This window comes from Fundulus heteroclitus, chromosome 17 (assembly GCF_011125445.2).
Source record: "Fundulus heteroclitus isolate FHET01 chromosome 17, MU-UCD_Fhet_4.1, whole genome shotgun sequence".
NCBI classification, from domain to species: Eukaryota; Metazoa; Chordata; class Actinopteri; order Cyprinodontiformes; family Fundulidae; genus Fundulus; species Fundulus heteroclitus.
The window spans coordinates 1142055-1165370 of NC_046377.1; the positions used below are offsets into that span (position 1 = coordinate 1142055).

General features: G+C 44.9%; 2 protein-coding genes across 2 annotated transcripts in view; one reads left to right on the forward strand and one right to left on the reverse strand.

Moving 5' to 3' along the window:
- phyh (phytanoyl-CoA 2-hydroxylase) lies at positions 1-10702 on the reverse strand. The gene is made up of 9 exons (XM_012851502.3): positions 10563-10702; positions 7777-7832; positions 7379-7489; positions 6531-6699; positions 4707-4788; positions 4451-4632; positions 4184-4333; positions 2791-2922; positions 1-441 (listed from the first exon to the last, which is right to left on the reverse strand). The coding sequence occupies exons 1-9, from the start codon at positions 10626-10628 to the stop codon at positions 388-390; spliced, it is 1002 nt and encodes a 333-aa protein (XP_012706956.2). The 5' UTR covers positions 10629-10702; the 3' UTR covers positions 1-387.
- A 6561-nt stretch (positions 10703-17263) lies between these two features.
- Positions 17264-23316, forward strand: part of cdk17 (cyclin-dependent kinase 17) — a 56702-nt gene continuing 50649 nt past the window's right edge. The window contains exon 1 of the mRNA XM_036148931.1: positions 17264-17614. The gene's annotated coding sequence lies outside the window, so the exon portion shown is untranslated. The remainder of the gene's footprint in view (positions 17615-23316) is intronic.

Below are 23316 nucleotides of genomic sequence, written 5' to 3' on the forward strand. Positions count from 1 at the left end.
TACCGGTTGTTTTTCAGTTTATTCTTAGTCACCATAAATTAGTTCAAGATTGAAAACTATTAATCACTCCACAAATAACAGTTTGCAGGTTAGTAATATAATAATGCTAAACGGCAGGCTGCTGTAAGATCAAGGCCTCCATTGGTGTAAAGTGCTACAGGCATCATTTCTCTCAACACTGATTACATTGTTTCCTTCCTTTCAACCTCAGTCTGACTCCTTCTCACACATCCATTCTCTCCTTGTTAACCCATTATCGTCTGTCCAAGCTTACAATTCATTGTTTGAATATCATCCTTTTACTTCCCATTTTGCCAAAGGAGCTTAGTAAATTAGTTTTTTTATTATTTCATTTAGCTGTTTTGTCCTGGTGCACTCGATGAGTCCTCAGAGTGTAGTCCTCTCTCCCTGCACCAGGCGACCCCTGAAGGCCCAGGTATCCTGTGGAGTTAGCACACAGAAGAACCAATTAAACGCTTCTAGTTTTTGCGGGTATATTCCACTTCCGTTTTGTCCACCTAACATGCGAGGCCTCTGACGGGTCTTCGGCGACGATTAGGTAGACGGCCAGGGGCACGGAGGCCAGCGTTTCGATGTCAGGGAACAAAAAGGTGCTTTAAAACGTTCAGCACACCAAGTAAAGTAACACAAAAGAGCACAGAGTTGTGAAGCACAAAGAGAGAGATACAGGCGTTTTGAAAAGCCTCCCCAGAGCATGATGCTGCCGGCACCATGTTTCACCATGGTTGGCTTTCTGCGTACGGAGAAGTTAGGGATGGGCGATACATTTGATTTAAGTAATCGATTTAATCAGAATTTACAATTTTTTAAAATTTAATTCAGGATTTTATTTTGCCATTGCACTCATTGGGCTTCCAAGAAGAGAATGGCATGCAATGCTGAGTACATGCTTAGGAAAATATGTTGTCAAAATATTGTAAAGAAGAAATGTTTATTGCCATAATACGAGACACTTTAATTTACTAATTCACTTATTTTTTTAAAGTTAGTTTGAAGTTACACATGTGAAGTGAAGCCTGTTCTTAGCTTATTGTGTAATATCACTAGCAGCTAACATTTAGTTTTATTTTCATTGTTGACTATGACAGGGCCACCATCTTGTTTTACAAGCATGTTTCACACCTTGTATTTGGTTGCACTTTGAAGTCAAGTAAACTCCCAGATGAAATGCTTGACTAAAAGCAAGTTTTTAAAAAAAATTCTTTTACCTCTGAAAAAAACAGCGGTTAATCAGATTTGGTATAATTAAATCGGAGGTTTTATTTTTAAGCCATATCGTCCAGCCCTAATAGGAGTGGTTACAAATGAAATGTCTTCTGAAGTCAAGTGAGTGCAGTGGATTTTATTTATGGGTGGCAGAGTAAAAAAAACATGGGTGGAATGCAAACGCACTTTTATTTCTCCAACGCTGTGAGAGCACTGGATCCATTTTTTTCCCATTTCACAGTGAAGTGCTGCTTGGTGTTGGTCCAGTCAAATAAAATCCACAGATTTCTTTCTGGTTTTAAGGTGAGAAAACTTGAAACGGGTCAGTGGCTGTGAATAACCATTTCCAGATGTCGTGTATAACGCTGGTTTAGGCAAAGGCAACAGGTGCCCAAACACAGACGCTTGCTGCTCACCACAAGCTCACCTCACGCTATATGGAGTGGATGACTGAGACGCATAATGTTGATGTTTTTTAATTTTCGGCACCGCTCTGGCTTGTGACCGGTAACAACACATCAGCTAATCATTGCTGGCAAGCTCCAAACACATCATGCTGCTGTGATATTAGCGTTCCGCAAACAGATGATGCACCGCGGCTAATTTAAGGGCTTGGAGGTTCTGGAGTGAGCGATGCAGAGCCTGGAGGTGCAGTGTGACTGGTTCTGTCTGCATGGGCTTCAGGGATACTCCAGGATCAGAGGCGCTCCACTTCCACTTGCCACCGCAGAGGGTCAGGAACCCCCTCTGGCACCTCACTGGGCCGAGGGTTTAGGGGCTGGGTAAATTCAGAGAGGCGCTGGTGCTCACGAATGAGCTCAGGTGTTTTGTCAGAGTAGAATTCACTGATCTCTATTATACACTGGAGTGCTAATAGCCTGCTGTTCGAACGAGTCGCTTTGAAGCCACCAGCCGCCATATTGGTACTCCCTATTTTCCCCCAGTAACTAGGGAATATGTGCGCTACAGCATCGAATAACGAGGATTTTCTCATGTTCAGGGGGGGCTTAAAACTTTTAAAATGTCAAATGCCATATACTTTTATGTTATGTTCTAAAAAACTATCAAGAACTGAGAAAGTCATGTGCTGAAATATTTTGCATTTAATTCATTTAAATATATATGTTTAACATTTATAAATATATACATAACAATATACAAAAACATATATTTACGTATGTGTATACATATATATACATATATACATATACACATACTTATATATACATATATATATATCTAATATGAATAACATGTAAAATATTTCAGCACATAATTTCCTAGTAGTTGATAGTGTTAGTACATCCACCGACTGTAGAATTACCTGTGAAACGTTTTCACACAGCCAGAAATCTGCTTGTTGTTGCAACCAAATCCTATGGGATTCTGTGAGAGTAGGGAGGAGCAAGATGGCGGCCAGTGACTTCAGTTTTTCAGCTAAATCAGCACTCCAGCGTATTATATAGCTCAGTGGTAGAATACCAGTCGGGTAAGGGGAAACGTAAACAGCTTTAGAACGTCTGAGAACAACACAGAGACCGAGCTGCGAGTTAGATTCCTAACCTTGAAGGCCACGTCGTTTATTCCGTACTTCTTCTCCGCGAGCTCTTTCACCTCGTTCTCAATGTTCTCCTGCGTGGTTCCCCTCACGTCGATGTAATAACAATCACTGCTGGCGTAGTGGCAGGAGATGGCCTGGGGAACGTGCGCGCGCGCACACGCACGCACACGCACACACACACACACACACACACACACACACACACACACACACACACACACACACACACACACACACACACAGTAAGACCTATGCATTAACTTCCATTCATTTTCCATTGATTTCTTTGCCCAAATCCTAAACCCTCTTCACCCATTAGTCCAAACCTAATCCAAAACAGCACTGTTCTTTAATGGGACCAAAGCCTGGTGCATGGTGCTCCCCCATAGCAATAAGGTCCACCACCCCACACTTCAGGATCCTACTGATGATAAGAGAGAGATAAGATAGACTTTATTGATCTCACAGTGGAGAAATTCCCGTGTACGATGCTGCATATGTTATGCCTGCCCGTCTCGCCCACACCCACACCAGTACAACACTGGACTCCCACGGATCCCTAAAGAAACCTGGGGGGGAAGTCCCCACAAGGTGGCTGCAACTCAGCGTTTATGTTCAGGAAAGATAAAGTTCTTCCAGGTGGTGCTGGATGTCAAGGCCGGCAGCCAGGACCCAGGCATCGGTCTAATGTGCAGAAAAATGTTAAGCAGAACAGTTTTAAGAGAGCTTAATGTAGATGGGTGGAATTACAGTGGAGCAGGCACGTCTCTGTAACGGAACGGAGGCTTTTCAGACGACTTCCACTTTGATGCGGAGCCTTGAATCCGGATCGAATGCTGCCACCTGCCTTCCAAAGACGCATACTGTATGCATACTGTGCGAAAAAAGAAATCCACCTGTGTGCAGTTCAATCTCGGTATCTTGATTTCATCTAGCCGTGCAGTTTTTGTTCCTCGCTGAGTCAGGTGGGGGTGCCTGTATCAGTGAGTGAGAAGTGGGAGGGACAGAGGACAGGCATGCATGCTGATACGGGACAGAATCCCCACTTTCACGGGGAGGAAACGCAAACCCCACAAACTCAGAACCTTCCTGCTGCAGGGCAACACAGCCAGCATGCAGCCCCAATCAAATTTTTATCTACGTTTAAAAAATAATAATATCTTTTAGAACTAATAAATCCACTGTTTGAAAATGAAAATTCAGCCTGACCCATCCTGAGCAATCACCTTTCACTTAGAAAGCTCAAAAAACACAACCTTTTTCCGGGCCAGTGAAAGCACCATAGCTGAGCGGCAACAACAAAAGCACTCGGAGACTGGAGAGCAGCCCGAAAAAGTGGGAGCGCCTCTCTGTGTGACCCGACACGTGCAAAGCGAAGGGGAAACGTGGAAGTACCTTGCGGAAGCCCTGCGTCTGGTTCATGCCGGAGCCGTGGATGAGCAGCGGGTGGAAGAAGACCGTGTCGCCCTTTTCCATCTCCACGTACACCCTGGGGTGGTCGGGGTCGTAGTCCCGCACCCCGTGGTACATTTTGTTCACCCCGCCCTGGGAACACACACACACACACACACACACACACACACACACACAGCGGTTAGGCCTTTTCTTCTTGGACCTTGGAGCAGGTCTCCGGCAGCGTTTGGCCCCTGGCCCCCCGCGCACCTCCCAGTCCGGGTAGTCGTGCTCCTTCAGGGTGCCCTTGTGCGTCCCCGGCAGGACTACGAGGCAGCCGTTCTGCCTGTTCACCCTCTCCATGGCAGTCCACGCGCAGACGATGCGGTCCGTCGGCCGGAAGGGGAAATAATGCAGATCCTGGTGCATGGGGTGGCGGGACGTCCTCTTACCTGGAACAACAGACCGACGTCAGCGGCTCCAGCGCGGGCACAGCCGTCGCCTCAGCACCGCGACATGTTTCTACCTGCGTCGGGAGGCTTGTTGATCAGCATGGTGTGCATGGCCATGATGTTCGGTCCGGTGAAACACTCCACGTACTTCAGGATCTGCCACCAGAGAGACACACGCTTGGTTCATCAGGGGTTCATTAATCCATCTTCCAGTGGATGTTCACGTTTCATCTGTCTTGTTTAGGCCCGAGACGTAGCAGCTCGGGCCTTTAAGGCCTTTCAGAACCTCTAATGTACATTTGTAAAAACTGAAGAGTAAAGGAATAAAAAGCAAGACTCTTATTTAGATCAGTCTGTGTGAGCTTTACTTTGAAATGCCAACGTAGACCCTTTTGTAACTTATATAATTCCTTTAGTATTTTTGAAACATTTCACTCTTCAGAATGCCTGGATTATAGAATCCTGCTATTGGTCTACAAGGCATTAATGGGCTTTCTGAGCTTCTCCTCTAATATCCAAGTAGACCAAGCTCTACAGAGACATGCTCACTGTTTACAGAACCAGAACTGCACGTTAGTTTCTGTGCTCCTCGGTTCTAGAGCAAACTCCCAGAAAACCCAGAGACGTGCAGAAACTGTTGGTTGCTTTAAATCAGGCGTGAAAACATTGTTGTTTAATGCAGCTTTTGCTTAAAAATGCGCCTACCACTGAAGTGGGAGATTGGATTTGAAATTAAAATAACCATGTAATGGAAATTTAGATCTAAATTTGCATTTAAATCTGTATATTTTCTTCTTGCCAGGTTTTTAGGCAAAACTTTTGAGGTCTTTTGGTATTTTGTTTCTCATTCCTTTATCCTTTTTTCTTTATTGTCACGCGTGTTACCATGGTGAAATTTCTATTTGGCCACTCCGGCCATAAAAAAGACTAAGAGGCAACGAACAGGGGTTACAGTGATTTTGTTTTCTCATTATAGCGTTCATCGTCTTTCTCTTGATCTTGACTTTATATAATGAAGCGCATCAAGGACCACCCCGATCCTCCTCTTCCTCAAACTGTGATACAACAGTCAGAGGTTCCTTCAGCACCGCTGGAAGACGGACAGCTACAGGCGAACCTTCCTGCCCACAGCTGTCAGAGTCTAAATCAGCTCTTTGAAGTTTGTTTGCATTGCAGTTTAGTCGGTGTCATTATCAAACTGCCACCACGATATTTTAAACAGGAGATGTGCAGTGTTAATTTTCTGCCATGTTTTAATCTATCCATCCATTCATCCATCCATTTTTCAACACGTCTATCCCTGTTGGGGTTGTGAGGGGTGCTGGTGCCTTTCTCCAGCTGTCAATGGGTACACCCTGGACAGGTCACCAGTCTATCGCAGGCCAACACAGAGACAAACAAGACAAACAACCACACTCAGACCTAATGAGAATTTAGAGAGTCCAATTAACTTAAGTTTTAATCTATTCTGATTTATACTACTAGTGGTATTCGACACCTGGATTTCACCCATATTTAGGGGTTTCGGACAGAACTTCCCAGCCATGCACAACTCCGTCTTTGTCTTTTACAAGAGATGTAATAAAAAACGTTCAAGAGTTGTGAATACTTTTGCACTGCACTGCAATTTCCCTTAGTCTATTCGAAACAGCTGTCTAAAAGCATATTCAGTGTTTGCGGTGGTCTTGTTTCTACATAACCTTGATAAGAACTCCTGCTGTTTACAGTAGGTAATAAACTCTGGGTCAGCTGGGGTGTAGCTGAGCCCTGCAGGGTTTCAAAGTCCAGTCCATCGTTATGTCACAGACAAATCGCCTACAGTAACACGTCTTTTTAAGACGGCACGCTGCGATTGCATCCTTAATGCGGGAAAACGGGCTGCGTTTGTGTTAACCCACCTGAGGCAAAGCACAGTAGCGGAACAGTTCAGGGTTCTCCTGAAAGTCCTGGAGTTTGGACACCGCTCGCTGATCCGGGACGAACTCGGACCTGGCGATCGCCACGTCCCTCATCACTACCAGGCCCGGGACGTTCACCTCCTGCCGGCAGATCCGTTCAAACTCCTTCCTGAGGAAGGCGCAAATATGCACAAGACGAGTTCAGCCGCTAAGGACTCTCAGGTGCCCGCTTTGTTCTGTCTGCCAATCAGAACCGTTGGCAAAAAGCTGGGCTCTATTAAACTAAAACGATTTACTGTCCGAAAAACACTAAAACGTACATTTTTGGGAAAACTTACAACCGGAAACCTATTAGAGGCTGCAAAAGACTTGTAATTAAGGGGAAGATTCCCCTTCAGCAGGAGAACAACCCCAAAGATACGCCCAGAGCTACAGTGAGATGGTTTAGGTCAAAGCATTTTCAGGCGTTGCAATGGCCTAGTCAAAGTCCACACCTGAATCCAATTGAGAATTCGTGGCAAGTTTTGTAAACTGCTGTGCTGTCCATCCAATCTGAGTGAGTTTTTGCTGCTTTTGCAAAGAGGAACGACCAGAGGTCTCTGCATAAGACAGGAGACCTGCAGCTTAGCTACAGCAAGGCCGTTTTCAATCAAGGGAGGCTCGATACCAATGAATGCCACACTTTTCAGTTTTTTTTATCTGGAAAGATAAATCGAAAACCATGCATATTTGTTTTTATTATTCATTTGTCACATAACATTCCAGTAAAAATAGACCCAACGCTGTGGGTTTAACGTAAGAAAATGCAAAGAAAAAAGGTGCTTTTGGAGTCTGAAGTCCAGCCGTACCTGAAGGCGTTGATGTCCGCCTCCGACACCAGGTTCCTGATGAGAAGGAAGCCGTTTTCCTCATAGAAGAGCCGCTGCTCTGGGGTCAACACGCCCGTATCAAAAGAGTATCTGTGCGACAAGGTGATAACACAGATTAGATACCGAAGCATACAGCTGAACTGAAAAGAGAAAGCTACTTTAAATGGGAGGACATTAGTTACATTTGTTTCAGAGAAATCTTTCCAGGCGCAGCCTTAATGTCAAGCTGGATAAGTGACACTTTTTTGGGACGTTGTGGGTGCTTTGTGTACACAGTTGTTGCAATAAAAAAAAGAGGCTGACCTTAACAGACTGGGTCAAAAGAGAGAGATTTTTGGAGACGCTTTAGCTTCAGGTGGCAAAGCGTTTCCTCTTACCTCAGTTTGTGAGGGGCACTGTGGGAGAAGGTCTGCCCAGATGTTGGCGAGGATCTCTTTTTGGAAGTCAGTCAAGGAAAAACTAGTTTGGTAAACTGATCCACAGGGAAATCTATTACTTCTTGTTCTTAGATGCATTTTAGACCTGGGAGCATTAGAGCTTTAGACCCCTCTCCTTTGATGTTCTGTAATAGCTCCAAAATCAAGCGGAGGTTCTGGACTTTGACTGGACCATCGATCTGCCTGTAAATGTCCTGATTGGGTTGGGGTCAATGTCCCATTTCATGACTCAGTGTCAAATAGCTTCTGCTCCAAACGGACTTCATAGCACCGATCCGCTGAGGCGTCCCTTCTTCCACAGCTACTACCCAGTCATCACACCTCAGCTAACCGGACCTCACACAGAAACGTCACGTGCATTGTGGGCAAACGTCCTAATTTTGGTCCGTACTGTTCTAGAAAATATCGTTGTAAGACTCTCCTGGTTTGTTCAGGTGAAACGATAACGACCCACTGAGCTGCGCTGCCATAATTAGAAAAAAAGACTTTGACTAGGCCACCCTAACAGACTAAGAGAGATGGTACTGCGTATCAAAGATGCTCCCGTCTGAGATTTCACTTATTTCAATGGTAATAAACACCTTATTCTATGTTTTATGGTGTAACCCTCCCAGGCTGTTTCTGTATGGTACGCCCCCATGGCTGACAGCTCCACTCTGTGCCGACCCCTCGTCATCTCAGAACCGCCAAGGAGACGTTTCATTTCTGGAGACAGCTTAAAGCGGTTTTCTGCTTTCTAAGCGCAGTCCACTGTAAGGAAAAGTAGTTTTCTGGTAACGAATAAACGACAGGTACCAGCAGGAGGCTGCTTCAGGGTATTTCGGTCGGATCAGCCCGCCTAATATGTCATGTTTTATGAGAATCAACCAGCCCGAATCAGAATCAGAATCGCGGTAAATGAGCACAATGTGTACCAAAAGATTTTTAGTAATATTATAACATTAAATAAATTTATATGTGAAATTTGGCGTATTTTTATGACTGTTTTATCTTAATAGTCCGTTACTGTAAAATACTATGAAACCAAATCAAGTGATAGGCAACAGGCAGGGGTAACTTGTAAAAGTACCAGTGGTTCAAATTGTTACATTGTTTCCACACACAAAAAAATGTTTGGATAAAAACAGCAACAGCAAAAAACTAATCTGCCTGCTTACAGCAGGGTTAAAAAACGCAAGCAGTTCCTCTCAGCTGGCTGCACAGCAATATGTTGGGGAGGGGCAAAGCTCTAATACTTTACGCTTGATGGAAAATCTATTTTTTTTCTTTTATCATCTTCTCCTCTTGTGAGTAGCAGCTTTATCTGTGAGTAACTGCATATCTGTGAGCTAAAACATTTGTACAAATAGAAGCATGCGTTTGTCCAGGAGGACCAAGCAGCACGCATACACAGAGAGGGACATGAACACCACACCCTGAGCTTACCAGGAATCATGGAGGTGGCAGCATCATGCTGAGGAAAGGTGAATGAAGCTAAATACAGAGGTTTCAGGTGACCTGAGACTGGGAAAGGATGTTCAACCTACAGCCAGAGCTAAAGCGGAGTAGCTTGAATCAGGTGACGGCCTAGTCAAAGTCCAGACCCAAATCACAATGAGATTCTGTGGCAAGACTTGAAAACTGTTGCTCGCTGATCCCTCCAGTGTGACTGAAGAGCTCCCTTTGCAAAACAAAAATCAGCCAAACAGTAAAAGGAAGCAGGAATTGAACCAACAACTTTCAGACTGCAGGACGACTAATCTTTCCACTCAGCCACAGTGACCAGCTGGACTGTCAGACAGAATGAAGGAAAGCAGTGTGCTTTCAAGGCTTTCCGACTTTTTAAAAGTCGCATAGGTTCTATAATAAATGGGATCAAACACATTTACGCTGATGCGGCGCCTTTTGCGTCCAGTCAGGAGGCCGGCTGCTGCGTTCTGTACAGCCTGCGGACACATCAGCAACGCCTGATCTACACCAACATACGAGCAGATGCAGTAATCAAAGCCAGATGTTCTAAATGCATGGGCCAGCGTCTGACAATGGTCAGGAGGAATGCAGGCCTCGATTTTGCTGAGCTGGCAGAGTTGGAAAACAATGTTTTCACTTTTCTATTTCAAAGCTTTGTCAAAGATTAGTCCATGGTTCCATGCAGGTGGACCACGATGTGAATCTGATGGACTGGTGACACCGACATAGCAATGCAAGAGGTGGGGTTCTCCAAATGATCATGATTTCAGTTTGGCTTGCCTCCATCCATGTACGAATCCCTCTAAAACTGCCCTGTAAGGTTTGAACGGCAGAAAGGCTGAATGCTGAAACAGATCATGGCCAAAACAGTGAAAGGCCATGTGATACTTCCTGAAAATCCTGTACAAGGAGAATGGAACTGAACCCAGACGGAGCCCTGAGGAACCTCGCAGTCCGCTGTGCCTTTGATCACCAACACATGAGTCCAAACCTGAAATCCATATGCCAAGGTCAACTGGATGAGAAGCTACAGAACCAACAGAACTAAGACGGCAGAACTTCTAGAAGAAACGGAGAGCAGCGAAACCAGACAGATTTGCTTTTTAAAACAACCAGAAACCAGAAGGACTCGCCGTGAGCGCCCTCTCTGCGCAGCGCGCCGACGCGAGCCGCCAGTACGATCCGCTGCTCGGCGGGCCGCTCCCGGCTCGGCTGCAGCCTGTCTGCCCGGAGGAGCTGCGGTCACACCCGGATGTCACGTCGCAGCGAAAGGATACGATCGAAGCCGCCGATCGATCCAGATGATCGATCACCATTCGGAGTCTGTCGGCAGCCCGAGACATTTTCCCGTGCAGCAGCTGTCCACCGGAGAAGCAAAACAGCGGAACCCTCTCTGCTGTCTGCGCTGGGGTTAAGGTCCCAGAAATGACGTCACACGCACGCTCTGACGCCATTGGATAGGATAAGTCCTAGGAACGCTCGCTGTTAGGAAACTTTTTCAGAATCAAAATCAACTTTACGGACTAAGTTTTCTGCGTAAACAAGGAATTTGACCTTTTTTTTCAGGACATTAAATGACTAATTTAAACACAACTAGAAGTTACATACAAACACCTGTATGATTATTCAGGAGTTACACAAATATTACACATGGCTCAGTAAAAATGTCTCCCATAAATCTTTTTACCCTTTTTATGTCATTAAAAAGGTTTATAGGCGACTGGTTCTCTTCTTCTGCAACAGCAGTTGCCAATTGTTTGTTAATTGCGCCGCTAAGGGTGGCAGTACCTTGAAGTAGCTCTGCAAATTAGATCTTTTTGATGATTTTTTTTCCAAATTTCAATCCTGGTTTTGTTGGGGGAAAAAATGCTTCTTTCTTTTGGACACCCGTTTCTTCTTGTATATGATGCTGTGCAGCTGGATGGATTTTCCCCCTAATACTTTTCTATATTTTGCTCTTTTGTTATGATGAAATAAGAAATGATACGAGAATTGAAGCCAGAAATTCCACAGGAGTTAAAAAAAAGGCGTTGTGGTTGTAGAGCAGGTGCAAAGAGGAGAAAGAGAAGGAGGAATCAGAATCAGATATACTTTAATAACCCCAGAGGGAAATTGCTGTTTCAGTACCATCACCATAACATAAACATCACAAACATTTCAGGGGGGGAGACGGTTCACTGAGGCCGTGCTGCCAAGGACAATACTGTCCACAAGGCGCTGCCCTTGATCTGTTGAAGGAAGATTACAGAAACATGGGGGAAGTGGAGGGAGGAAAAAAAGACAGATACTTGACAATTTATGCTCTCACAAATAAAGAGTCAAGCAACCGACAAAAAAACCCTCATTGCACGAGAGGCACAAATAACACGAAACACATATATGCAGAAGGTCAACATTTGAGACTGGTCGGGTGCAGTTCATCTGTATTTATGAGCATCAGTTATGTGTGTCTGTATGGGTGAAAATGTTTATATTTCCATGGAGCTCTCCAGAGGCCATTTGTCCTTGGTCTTATCCGGCACCCAACAGTTCAGAAAAACGTCCAGAGATGTCCATCATCACGAGCAATGTGAGATCGTTAGTTAACAAGTTGGATAAACTTCCAGCCCTGACAAGGACTCTGCAGTAGTATTGGGAATGCAGCATTATGTGTTTTACTGAAATATGGCTGCAGGATCATATCCCCAACTCCAACGTCTCTCTGTTGGGCTTCCTGATTGTACGAGTAGACAGATATTTAAAGAACAGCAGGAAAAGGAAAGGAGCTGGAATGGGGGTGCTTGTCAACAACAGCTTCTGTCACCAGCACAGTCACTGTGAAGTGTCGTCTCTGCAGTCCAAACATTGAACTGTTGGCATTAAGAGGTCCATATTATTTGCCGAGAGAGTTCACCAGTGTTGTTTTGGTGGTTGTTTACAGTCCACCCTCAACTGTTGCCGACAATGCAGGTGATTTCCTCAGTTCCGTTGTTGCAAAGATGCAGACCCAACACCCCAATTCTTTTGTGGCAATATCTAGTGATTTTAATCACACCTCCCTCTGCTACACTGGCAATGTTTCAAACGTTTGTCAGCTGCTCTACAAGAGAAAACAATACACTGTATTTGTTTTACACAAATGTCAAGGATTCATATATTTCCAAATCAAGATCACCCCTGGATAAATCAGATCACAACCTTGTTTTTCTCTGCTCAGAATATAAACCCCTTGTCAAGAGACTACCTGTAACAAAAAGGGCTGCAAGAAAGTAGTCACAGGAAGCTGAAGAAACCCTACAGGGTTGTTTGGAAACTATTGGATTTCTCTTTGCAAGCCTCATGGAGAGGACATAAATGCCATGACTGAGTGCGTGACCGACTATAACTACTGTGTGGACAAAATCATCCCCACCAGAACAGTGAGATGCTTCCCTGAAAACAAACCCTGAATCACCAGTGACCTGAAGGAAGAGCCTTTAAGGAGTGAGACAGACAGGTATTGAGGACTATACAGAAGCAGCTCAAAGTCAAGATCAGCAAAAGCTATAGGAGGTGTATAGGAAGAAGCTGCAGATTAAACTGCAGAGCATCAATATCAGAGATGTGTGGTCAGGGATGAAGAAGATCACAGGTTTCAAGCCGAAAGAGGATCAGATAGATGGAAGTCTGGACAAAGCAAATGAGCTGGATACATTATTTAATGGGTTCAGTTCAGGAACAGACTCACCATCCTCCCCTCCTGCCCCCAGCCAAACAGACACCCCACCCTCCTTTGACCCACAGTTTTCCTGTCACACCTCAGATGTTTTATCCTCTACCTCAGTCATGGACTCCTCTGCTTCCACTAGTTTGTCTTTTACCAAATCAGGAGATGCTGCTGCTCCCTCCCCCTCCCACACTTTTCTATTTCTAGAAGTCAGGTGAAGAGGCAGCTGGAGAGATTGAACCGGCATAAGGCTGCAGGTCCAGATGGTGTCAGCCCCAGAGTCCTGAAGGTCTGTGCAGAGCAGCTCTGTGGGATTCTGCAGCACCTCTTAGATCTAGGCTTAACCCAAGAAAAGGTACCGCTGTTGTGGAAGACTTCCTGTCAGGTTCTAGTACCAAAGTAAACTCACCCATCAGTCATCAATGATGACTACAGGCCCGTTGTCCTGACATTCTACATCATGAAGGTCCTGGAGAGACTCCAGTTGGCCCACCTGTGTAAGCAGACAAGCACATATAAGAACCCCCTGCAGTTTGGTTATTGCCGTGGAGTTGGAGTTGAAGACGCCATCATACACCTGCTTCAACAAACCCTCTGTCATCGGGAATGATTCCCCCCCCCCCCACCCTTTTTCAAATACATATCTCAACATGTTTTTTCCCACATGAAATGTCCCCCGCCCGAGGGAGGCGAGATTCGCCCTGAGTACCTTAAGGCTCTGGATGTTGTGGGGCTGTGTTGGTTAACGCGGCTCTGCAACATTGCGTGGACATCGTGGGCAGTTCCCCTGGATTGGCAGACTGGGGTGGTGGTCCCCCTATTTAAAAAGGGGGACCGGAGAGTGTGTTCCAACTACAGAGGAATCACACTCTTAAGCCTCCCTGGTAAGGTCTATTCAGGGGTTCTGGAAAGGAGGGTCCGTCGGATAGTCGAATCTCGGATTCAGGAAGAGCAGTGTGGTTTTCGTCCTGGCCGTGGAACACTGGACCAGCTCTATACCCTCAGCAGGATTCTTGAGGGGGCATGGGAGTTTGCCCAACCAGTCTACATGTGCTTTGTGGATCTGGAGAAGGCATTCGACCGTGTCCCCCGGGGGATCCTGTGGGGGGTACTCCGGGAGTATGGAGTACCGGACCCTTTAATAAGGGCTGTCAGGTCTCTGTACGACCGGTGTCAGAGTCTGGTCCGCATTGCCGGCAGTAAGTCGGACTCGTTTCCGGTGACAGTTGGACTCCGCCTAGGCTGCCCTTTGTCACCGATTCTGTTCATAACTTTTATGGACAGAATTTCTAGGCGCAGCCAAGGTGTTGAGGGGATCCGCTTTGGTGGCCTTAGGATTGCGTCTCTGCTATTCGCGGATGACGTGGTCCTATTGGCTTCATCAGGGCGTGATCTACAGCTCTCACTGGAGCGGTTCGCAGCCGAGTGCGAAGCGGCCGGGATGAAAATCAGTGCCTCCAAATCCAAGACCATGGTCTTGAACCGGAAAAGGGTAGAGTGCCTTCTCCGGGTTGGGGAGGATGTCCTGCCCCTAGTGGAGGAGTTCAAGTATCTTGGGGTCTTGTTCACGAATGAGGGGAAGATGGAGCGGGAGATCGACAGGCGGATTGGTGCAGCGTCTGCTGTGAAGCGGGCACTGTACCGATCCGTTGTGGTGAAGAGAGAGCTGAGCCAAAAGGCGAAGCTCTCGATTTACCGGTCGATCTACGTTCCTACCCTCATCTATGGTCACGAGCTTTGGGTCGTGACCGAAAGAACGAGATCCCGGATACAAGCGGCTGAAATGAGTTTTCTCCGTAGTGTGTCTGGGCTCTCCCTTAGAGATAGGGTGAGGAGCTCAGTCATCCGGGGAGGACTCAGAGTAGAGCCGCTGCTCCTCCACGTCGAGAGGAGCCAGTTGAGGTGGCTCGGGCATCTGGTCAGGATGCCTCCTGGACGCCTCCCTGGAGAGGTGTTCCGGGCACGTCCCACCGGGAGGAGGCCCAGGGGAAGACCCAGGACACGCTGGAGGGACTATGTCTCCCGGCTGGCCTGGGAACGCCTTGGGGTTCCTCCTGAGGAGCTGGCCCAAGTGGCCGGGGAGAGGGACGTCTGGGCCTCCCTACTGAAGCTGCTACCCCCGCGACCCGACCCCGGATAAGCGGAAGACAACGGACGGACGGACGGACGGACGGACGGACGAAAAAGCAAGACTTTTCTTGAATCTTCAGGGTGTGATTATGCTACTGCAACAAAAGATCAATTTATTCCAATGCTTTTTACACATCACCACGGTTTTACTCTACAATTGACAAACAAGAGATAATGTTAATATGCTTAAACAACAGACATCACAAGCATGATGGGTATTCCAAATAAACGTTCTTTGTGTTTAAATATGTTCTGTAAATGATTTCAAATGGAGCCTACATTATTATTAATAGGAAATGAATCTGTAATTCTCCATGATGTTTCAGTTCAGAATATCATGGGCAGATTACCAGCATATTTGACTCAGTATTATGCAGGATTACAGCATTTACACCTACTATAAAACAATCAGATCACCCGTTTATAAATTTTTCCTCCTGTCCAATAGCTAATATATGTCAGAATAATGATTCTTCGGTAACTGTAAAGTTTTTTTTGAATGGCATCAAACAGCAGAGTAAAGCATTTCGGTGGGAAGGGGAGTCCAGACTGTTCTATCTGAAACTTCTAGAATTAAGTCATTATTTTAGTTGCAGGAAAAAGAAAAACGGAGTCGTAAACAGAAACAGAATCTCAATAGTGTGAACGTCACACTTTTTATTTAACAAGCGAACTCCATACAAATTGCCTAATTATCCAGAGAGTTGTACTGGGACAACAATAAAGTATGACATCTTTTGTCCAGAAGGGGGCGCCAGAGCACAACAAATTAAAATAGTCCTGTTTCATTGAGAACAAGAAATGTGTTAAAATAAAAGTAAAAATAAAATGTGACATCAACAGAAAATTAAGGGATATTTTCTAAATCTTAAATAGTTTTAGTCATACTGTCACCATGGTTTGTGTTTGTCACACTAAACCAACTAAGTGTGTTAAATTGAACCTGAGAAAATAGATTGAGATGGAAAAACTTTTTTTATCAAGACAGTTTTATGTCTCGATTTCTAATGTCTGTCTCTGGAAAAAAGAAAGAAAAAAAAGTAGTAAATGCACTTACATGGCAAAAATAAAATTTGGACACCCCACAAGCAGTTTCACCCCCTTTGGTTCAAATCCCTTCAGGGAGGCCTTCTGACATCACTTTGCGTTTCTATGAAATAAGTTCTTGGTGAGTTTAGAGTTAAGTTTTGGGTCATCGAAATATTCAGATCTGCTTCAGCATTATTATTTTTATGGATGCTCTTACAATGAAGGCCATGATGGTAAGCTGGCCAGGTCCTGACCTGCTGCATGCACACCATGACACATCCTACTCCATACCTCAAATCAAATCAATTCAACTTTATTAATCCCAAAAGGAAATTAAATACCAACGTAACTCATGTTACAGGGGTTTCTTCAATGAGTTGTAGATGGTAATGGCTGCAGGCTGGAAGGATGGTCTGTCTTAAAGGGATCTGGAAAAGCCTCTGACTGAAGACACTGTTGTTCTACAATAGTCTGTTTAAGGGGATACTCAGAGTTGTCCATAATGTTCTTAATTTTACAAAGAATCCCTCTTTGCAAAATGATCTCCAGAGACTACTTCTAAAACACAGACAGAAAAGTGGAAGGGGGAGGCAAAGGGAAAAGCACCAACATCTGCTGAGAACAAACATGCAAAAGCTGAAGGGTCCATGGCGGTTGAGATAAAACATCTGACGTGTGACAGGGAAGTTGTTTGTCAAAGGATGGTGTGATGACTGCTTGGCAGTGGGCATGAGTGGAGGATGCTGAGCTTATTCCTCAACTGAACTGAAAAAAAGATCGTTTAGCTTGTTATGGAGCCAAGAAAGCGTCATAATCATGATAGCCTATGTTTATGTTTGAAAAAACATTTGAAACTGAAAAACGTCTACGCCTTTGTCGTTTTCTCTGGCCGACCCCTGTCTGTTCTTTGCGTTTTTCTTAGAGAGCAACGGTTCCCTGTTTGAACGTCGCTCAGAAACAGTTAAACCCAACCTCTCCGCTTCTAGTAGCAACAGCGTTTATTTTGAAGACATTGACCGGAAACTGAGAAACAGTAAAAGCGCTTTTATTGTGAAATTCCCGGTTAAACGCAACGCATCGTATGGGCGTGGTTTTATTTTGAAAAGCTGACGGAAGCCCCCCTCCCTCCCCTCCATCCCCTCTCGCGGTAGGAGTCGGTAGCTAGCGCCTCGCGCCACTCCCGTGTGTGTCGACGCTAGGTCCTCCTCCAGTCTCTTTAAACTGCTCTCGCCGCCGAACGAACAACATATTCGGGCACCTCGTCTACGAACACGCCTCCGTTCATGTGTGCTTCCAAGGATATTTCTCTCTCGGTGGGAGCGTCTGGAACATAGACCGAAAACACAGTCGGAGCTGTGTTTTGTTTCTGTTTTTTTTCTTTTTTAAGTAAAGGTTGCTGACCAACTGATAAAGGCGAGCCGAGGAGGGCATCCGGCGGCCCCGGCAGCTCCGGAGACTCGGCTTCGAGGGGTTCACCATTTTCAGGTAAGCGAGCGCGAATGTCCTCGCGGGGGGACCGGTCCGATAATGGGACACGGCGGCGTTGCGTCTCCCCTCGGCGGAAAAGGACGAAGTGTTGAGAACGGTCTAGTTTTTTGGGGGTGGATGACAACGACGAAGGAAACGGTAGCCGGGGAACAATCCAGTCAGACCGATGGGTGCTGCTTGTTGTGTTCACGCTTCTTTGTGCACGAAACGCGTTGATCTCGGTGGGGGTGCTGTCGGGTTGTTTACATCGCATATCCGGGAGAGAACCCCCCCTATGGCGAAAGCTTGAAAGATACACGATCGTTGGATCTCCATATCATTGGTTCCGTCACCGGTGATCTTTCTAACTCAGATCAAACATATCTAGCTTATATTCTTAAAGCATGCAGCTATAACAACGCTGCACTATTTCACGCATCCTTTTTTTTTTCTTTTACTTCATGCATTTCAAAAGTATGAAAAACCTTCCCGTTAGCAAAAGCCGATTTCAGTCACAAGTGGGTGTTTACAAGCACCGCCGCCGCCCACCTCCTCCTCCTCCACCCCCGGCGTTGCGCTAGAAGAACCCTGAGAGTTACGCAGAACGTGCTGTGGACTCACACATGCTCTCTCTCCGTGCTCACACACGCGCCAGGAATGCGGCGGCCTGCCTGGCAACGCCGGCGTGTCGTACAGCGCCGTAATGTTTCCAGAAGCTGCTATAGATCAGTGCACGTGCCGGCGCGTCCGTGGTGCGTTCAGGCTCCCCCTCTTTTTAAAGTTGGTTCTCTTTTTGACCTGCGTCTGCTTCCACCGTCCCTCATCCGGAACAACTGTCCGCTCGATTCTCGTGTCCGTGTGGACCCGAATGTGTGCGTATTGACCCACATTGAGATCTAGGCTGTTGGCTGGAGTGATGAACCCTCCCAGAGGACAAAGTCATTAGCCCGGCCGGCTCTCCGCCCCCCCTCTCTGTGCCTGTGGACCATAAAGCAGGGGCATCAAAACCTCTGATTGCTTTGCTGTGACGTAGGTAGTTGGGACCAAACAGTTGTTGTTGTTGTTGTTTTTTTCTTCTTCATGTTACAGTTACAAACGTATTCTGTTGATGGATCAACGCGAGGACCGAGATCATGGATGCGTACTGCTGAACTAAAAGCAGTGTGGCTATATAAAAGGAGGGCTGTATATGTAGGTATCCTAAGGATCAGCTTGGAGTCTGTTGCTATTGGCAACCAGTCCCGAAGCCTGCGCCATCTTTCCCCGTTTTTACGTGATCCTTAGCCGAGGTAGTGTTTTATTGATCAGAGGAGTACACGGGGGTTCAGTGGATGCGTGGCCTTTTTTTTCTTTGGGCCTTTCAGGCCGCCCATTAGTCTAAAAGCAGAACGCACACAAGTGTGTACGCATTTATTTTGGGAAGCTGAAAGGAAAGCACAAATGAACGAGCTCCGACGGCCGCCCTGGACCGGCTGATTGTTTCTAACTTTTTGCTGTTGGGTTCAGAGGTTCATTTCAGACGCTCCGGTTAGGGAAGCTTTCATTTTTCATTAAGGTAATCCGCCTCGGCATTCGCCTGTGAACCCATAAGTGACATTTCCATTGAAATCTGCTCTCTATAACTGGGAGTTGTATATTTTAAGGAAAACCCCAGTATGCATGACGGTCTGCAACGCTTTATGCATTTTGAATTCCTAGATTAAGGAATCCAAGCTCTGAATGCCTATAATTAAATTTGAAGAGATGCTTGAGATTCTTCTTTTGATGGGGCTCTCTGGAGAAGTTATGGACAGTCATCATCTTACCGTGTCTCACCTCATCTTATGATCAAAAGTTAGTGCACAGATTCAGCAAGTAACCACCAGATCAGGCCTGAAATGTGGGTGCAGTGGTGGAGACACATCAGCTGCTAGAACCCTCATAGGGAGGCATGTCGGCTACACGATCAGAATGACTGCTGCTGATCATTTGGCTCATTTTATGGTTTCAATTTATATCCACCTCTGGAGATTATTTTTTCCCCCTAACGTTAGTGACAGCTGAGAGTGAACTGGCCAGAACCCGACTTCCCCTAATAACAGGGAGACTGAACATTTAATATCTAAGGTTCTCCGTTCGATCCTTTTATCCTTACTTAACTAATCCTTGGTAAAGTTTCAACTTTCAAAGTATTCTTTTCTAAATGAGAAGAACACGGTTTTACAAAGACGCCTCCTGTTGTGATGTTGTCTCTTATGCTTCTAATATAAGGAAGTCTTTTGTAAAATATTTAGAACGTTAATTATAGTTCTTAAAGTAAAATCTGTATCAGTGCTTTAAAGGTAAAAAAAACAATAACAGAAATTCACCACAAATCTGAGATTGTTGCATCTTCAGAGCTAGCTGTTAGCGTCCACCTCCATAACAGCCAATCAGAATGGAGTTGCTTCTGTTACCCATAAGATGCTGACTGCTCATATTCTTCCCATTGAACCCAAGTTAAAAAAATCTAAATTATGCCATTAAATTCCAGCCATTCATTGTTTCTTTATTTCTTCTAAGTTTGCTTTTTAAAACATATATTTGGTTCTAATTGTGCCAGCTCTGATGTGAATAGTTGAAAGTAAAAGTTCCGGTTCTATGTGTGTGAAAGTGTGTTTGTCAGAGTAGACTACAGTAAGGACAAAATGTTTGATGGAAGCTGATTTTTAAGACGATCTGTCGCTTCCCGTGTAAAACTAGCCAGCGTCTGGAGTCGTCCCCTCGCCGCGCTGCTACAGCCTGGGCACGAAAAACGGGGACGTCATAATTATCGGGTAGCTCTGAGGGCACATCGCTCTAATTCTAGGCCTTTAGGCTCAGGGCAGTGTGTGTGGGCAGGTCGCTGCGCAGTCCCGCGCAGACGCTCACCCCTAGCCATAACACACACACACACACTGAGAAAGAAAGTTATTCTAGTCATGCGAGGAATGCCAGTTGTTAGGAGCGCATTGTGTTTTTTTTTTTTTTTTTTTTTTTTTGGTCACAGAAACACAGATCAGACTCTGTTAGAAGGACAGATTCTAACTCATTTTACAGGAAAAAAACTGAGTTTGTTCGGGCCTTGAAGGAGCGATTTGTGTCTGTGCTTAAAAGAGGATTAAAAAGAGGTTTGTTACTGTGGCTGGACGATGTGGCCAAAACTTATATCCGATATTTTTCTTAATTTCAGTCAATACTATATAATTCCAATATCGTAAACAAAAAAAGCCTGTGTTTTGGACCTGTGCCTTTCTATCCCGCTCACTTTCTGTGATCACCTGGACCACGGTGGAGCCTTCCCGGCTCCCTGCTTTATTAGGGGACCAGTTACTGTGCTGACTTTGTGGCCTTCCTCACACTGCTGCTTAGTCGTATTATACTGGTGCAGTGGAAGAATTATCTCCCACCCACACATTCTCTCTGGATCAAAGAGGCCCTTTCTTTCAGGAAATTGGAAAAAATTAGGTATTCTCTCAAAGGCTCTGAACGCCACATTTTCAAGAATCTGATCCGCGCTTTTGGATCATGCTTTGTCCTTGACACTCGATGAGTGGTGACCCCCCCTCTATTCCCTAGTTAGAATGGCGTACACCTTTATCTAACCCATAACAGATATAGTAGCACAGAATTCATTAAGTCTTTTCAATGCCCAGTTTTTTTTATTTATTTATTGATATTTAGTTTGTTTTCTGTTACCTCTCTTTGTTCTTCTCTGTGTACTTTTTAGTTTTCTACTTCTTATCCATTTACTTATGGAAATATCTGCTGGGTTTTTGTGTCCTTTGTTTTTTTTTATCTGTGGCTTTTGTTTTGTCTTTTATTGGTTCAGGTTTATTATTCAGCTGACTATTTCATGTTATAACATGGGTGTCCATATATTGTGTCCATTGTTGTGTTAAAATCAGAAATGAATCATAAAATACAAACAAAAACATAAAATAAAAGCCTCTGAAAGACTGGCAAAAATGCCCACAGCAGAAGCCTGTACAAACTTATGACAATTATTTTGCTCTGTTTTATAAAATTCCTCCAACATTATAGAAATATTAGCTTTAAAACATAAAACTACATAAAACCCAGAATGTCAGTCAGTGGAAAAGGTTGTATTTATAGACTAATTTATACTGAAATGTCACATCACAGTTACTAAATGTAGTTATATTGTGATATATATTGATACTGAATTATTGTCCATCCCTATGTGTTACGTTGCTTTATTCTCTCATATTGTGGTGTGTCTTGTGTTTTCTGCCTCCAGTCCTTGGACAGTTGCCCTCCCCAAGTCATTTAAGCTTGTTCTCTGTGGTACGCGTGTGTTTCGCACAGGAAGGATTGAGCTGGGTGAGATTGGCTCATAATCCTGAGATTAGGCTGTGGCGTCGTAAGAGCAGCAGCAGACGGGGATTACACACACACACACACACACACACACACATATATATACGCGCACGTTCATAAAGGTTCCACATTTAAATAAACATGCCGCTCATTCATGAAGTCACTTTACCCATGAGGGGATCGCTCACTGTGAACTCGAGTGGTGTCATTTGACAGTGAAGAGGCTGAAATATTAATCGCAACGGAGATCTCGGTGGACGCAGTTTCGTTCTTACTCTGCCTTCAAACAAGATCAATGCACATTTCCAATTTGGTTTCCCCTTTTCTCTTTTAAAGTTGGGCTCATTAGCACGATGAAGGGTGTGTGGTGCCTGGCCATAAAAACAAGGAACCTCCCTGAAGAGTCCCTTTGCTTTCAGTTTAAAAATACAGGACTTATGTCCAACTTCTTATAAGCTTGAAGGACACGTCTTCCTCTTAAGCCAAGCTGGGAGCTTGTTTCTCAGGAAGACTGTCGGCCCTACCTCCCATTGCTCTTATCAGAACTCTGGTGGCCCTGGGATACTGTACTAAAGCTACAATTTACCTGTCCATTATGTGCTTTATATTAGAGTGAAGGCTTAAAAAGTCTGTTAGCTGATTAACCCCTGACTAGAGGCTAATATGAAAACCAAATAATGCAAAGGCTTTTCACTTGTCACATTGTGAAAGCCATAATCAAACCCTGACAGAAAGGAAGGACTGGAAATGAACACAGCCATGGAAGGGCTTATGGCTGGGGAAAAAATAGGACAATGACATCAGGTAGCACCAGCAGTATGATTATCCCACCCAAACTTAGTGTTTCTGGGCTCCACACATATGTTTTTGCACTGGTTATAGGTAAATACTGGTTGCTGGTGCAGCCAGTATTACCTATAGGCTATTCAGGATCTGCCTTTTTTCCAATGGATCATGTGCAGCTTCAGGTAACAGTGCTCCCCTATGCATTTGACACTGTAATATGCCGAGTATGATCTGTTTAGTCAGGCTGCTACAGATTTGTCGGTATGTTGAAACCGTCAGAGGTTCAAGCATTATATATAAAATATAGTCTCACAAATGCTGCTACTAACAGATTAATACTCAAAGTGCTCCTCAGATAATGCAGCTTAACCTTATAAAAACAGTTGATCTCCTGCTAAGCTATACAGACTCTCTGTGTGCACCAATGAAGAGCTTATCTTAGATGCTGAATGGTCTGATGCACTGTGAGTCTGTGACCTACATTCTTAGTATTTTAACTTTAGTTATTTGACCTCTGCGGGCACATCAAATAATCTAGATATACCTCATTTATAGAGCTTGTGTACACATAAAATGGGCCCTAAAAAGTTGTGATC

Bases quoted from the DNA above. Each gene is read 5' to 3' on its own strand.
- phyh (XM_012851502.3), bottom strand. From the start codon at position 10,628: ATGTCTCGGGCTGCCGACAGACTCCGAATGGTGATCGATCATCTGGAT. The intron at 7,490-7,776 runs GTAAGAGGAAAC...CTTGTCGCACAG, and splicing joins AGTGCCCCTCACAAACTGAG to ATACTCTTTTGATACGGGCG. The intron at 6,700-7,378 runs GTACGGCTGGAC...CGCCTTCCTCAG, and splicing joins GCGGACATCAACGCCTTCAG to GAAGGAGTTTGAACGGATCT.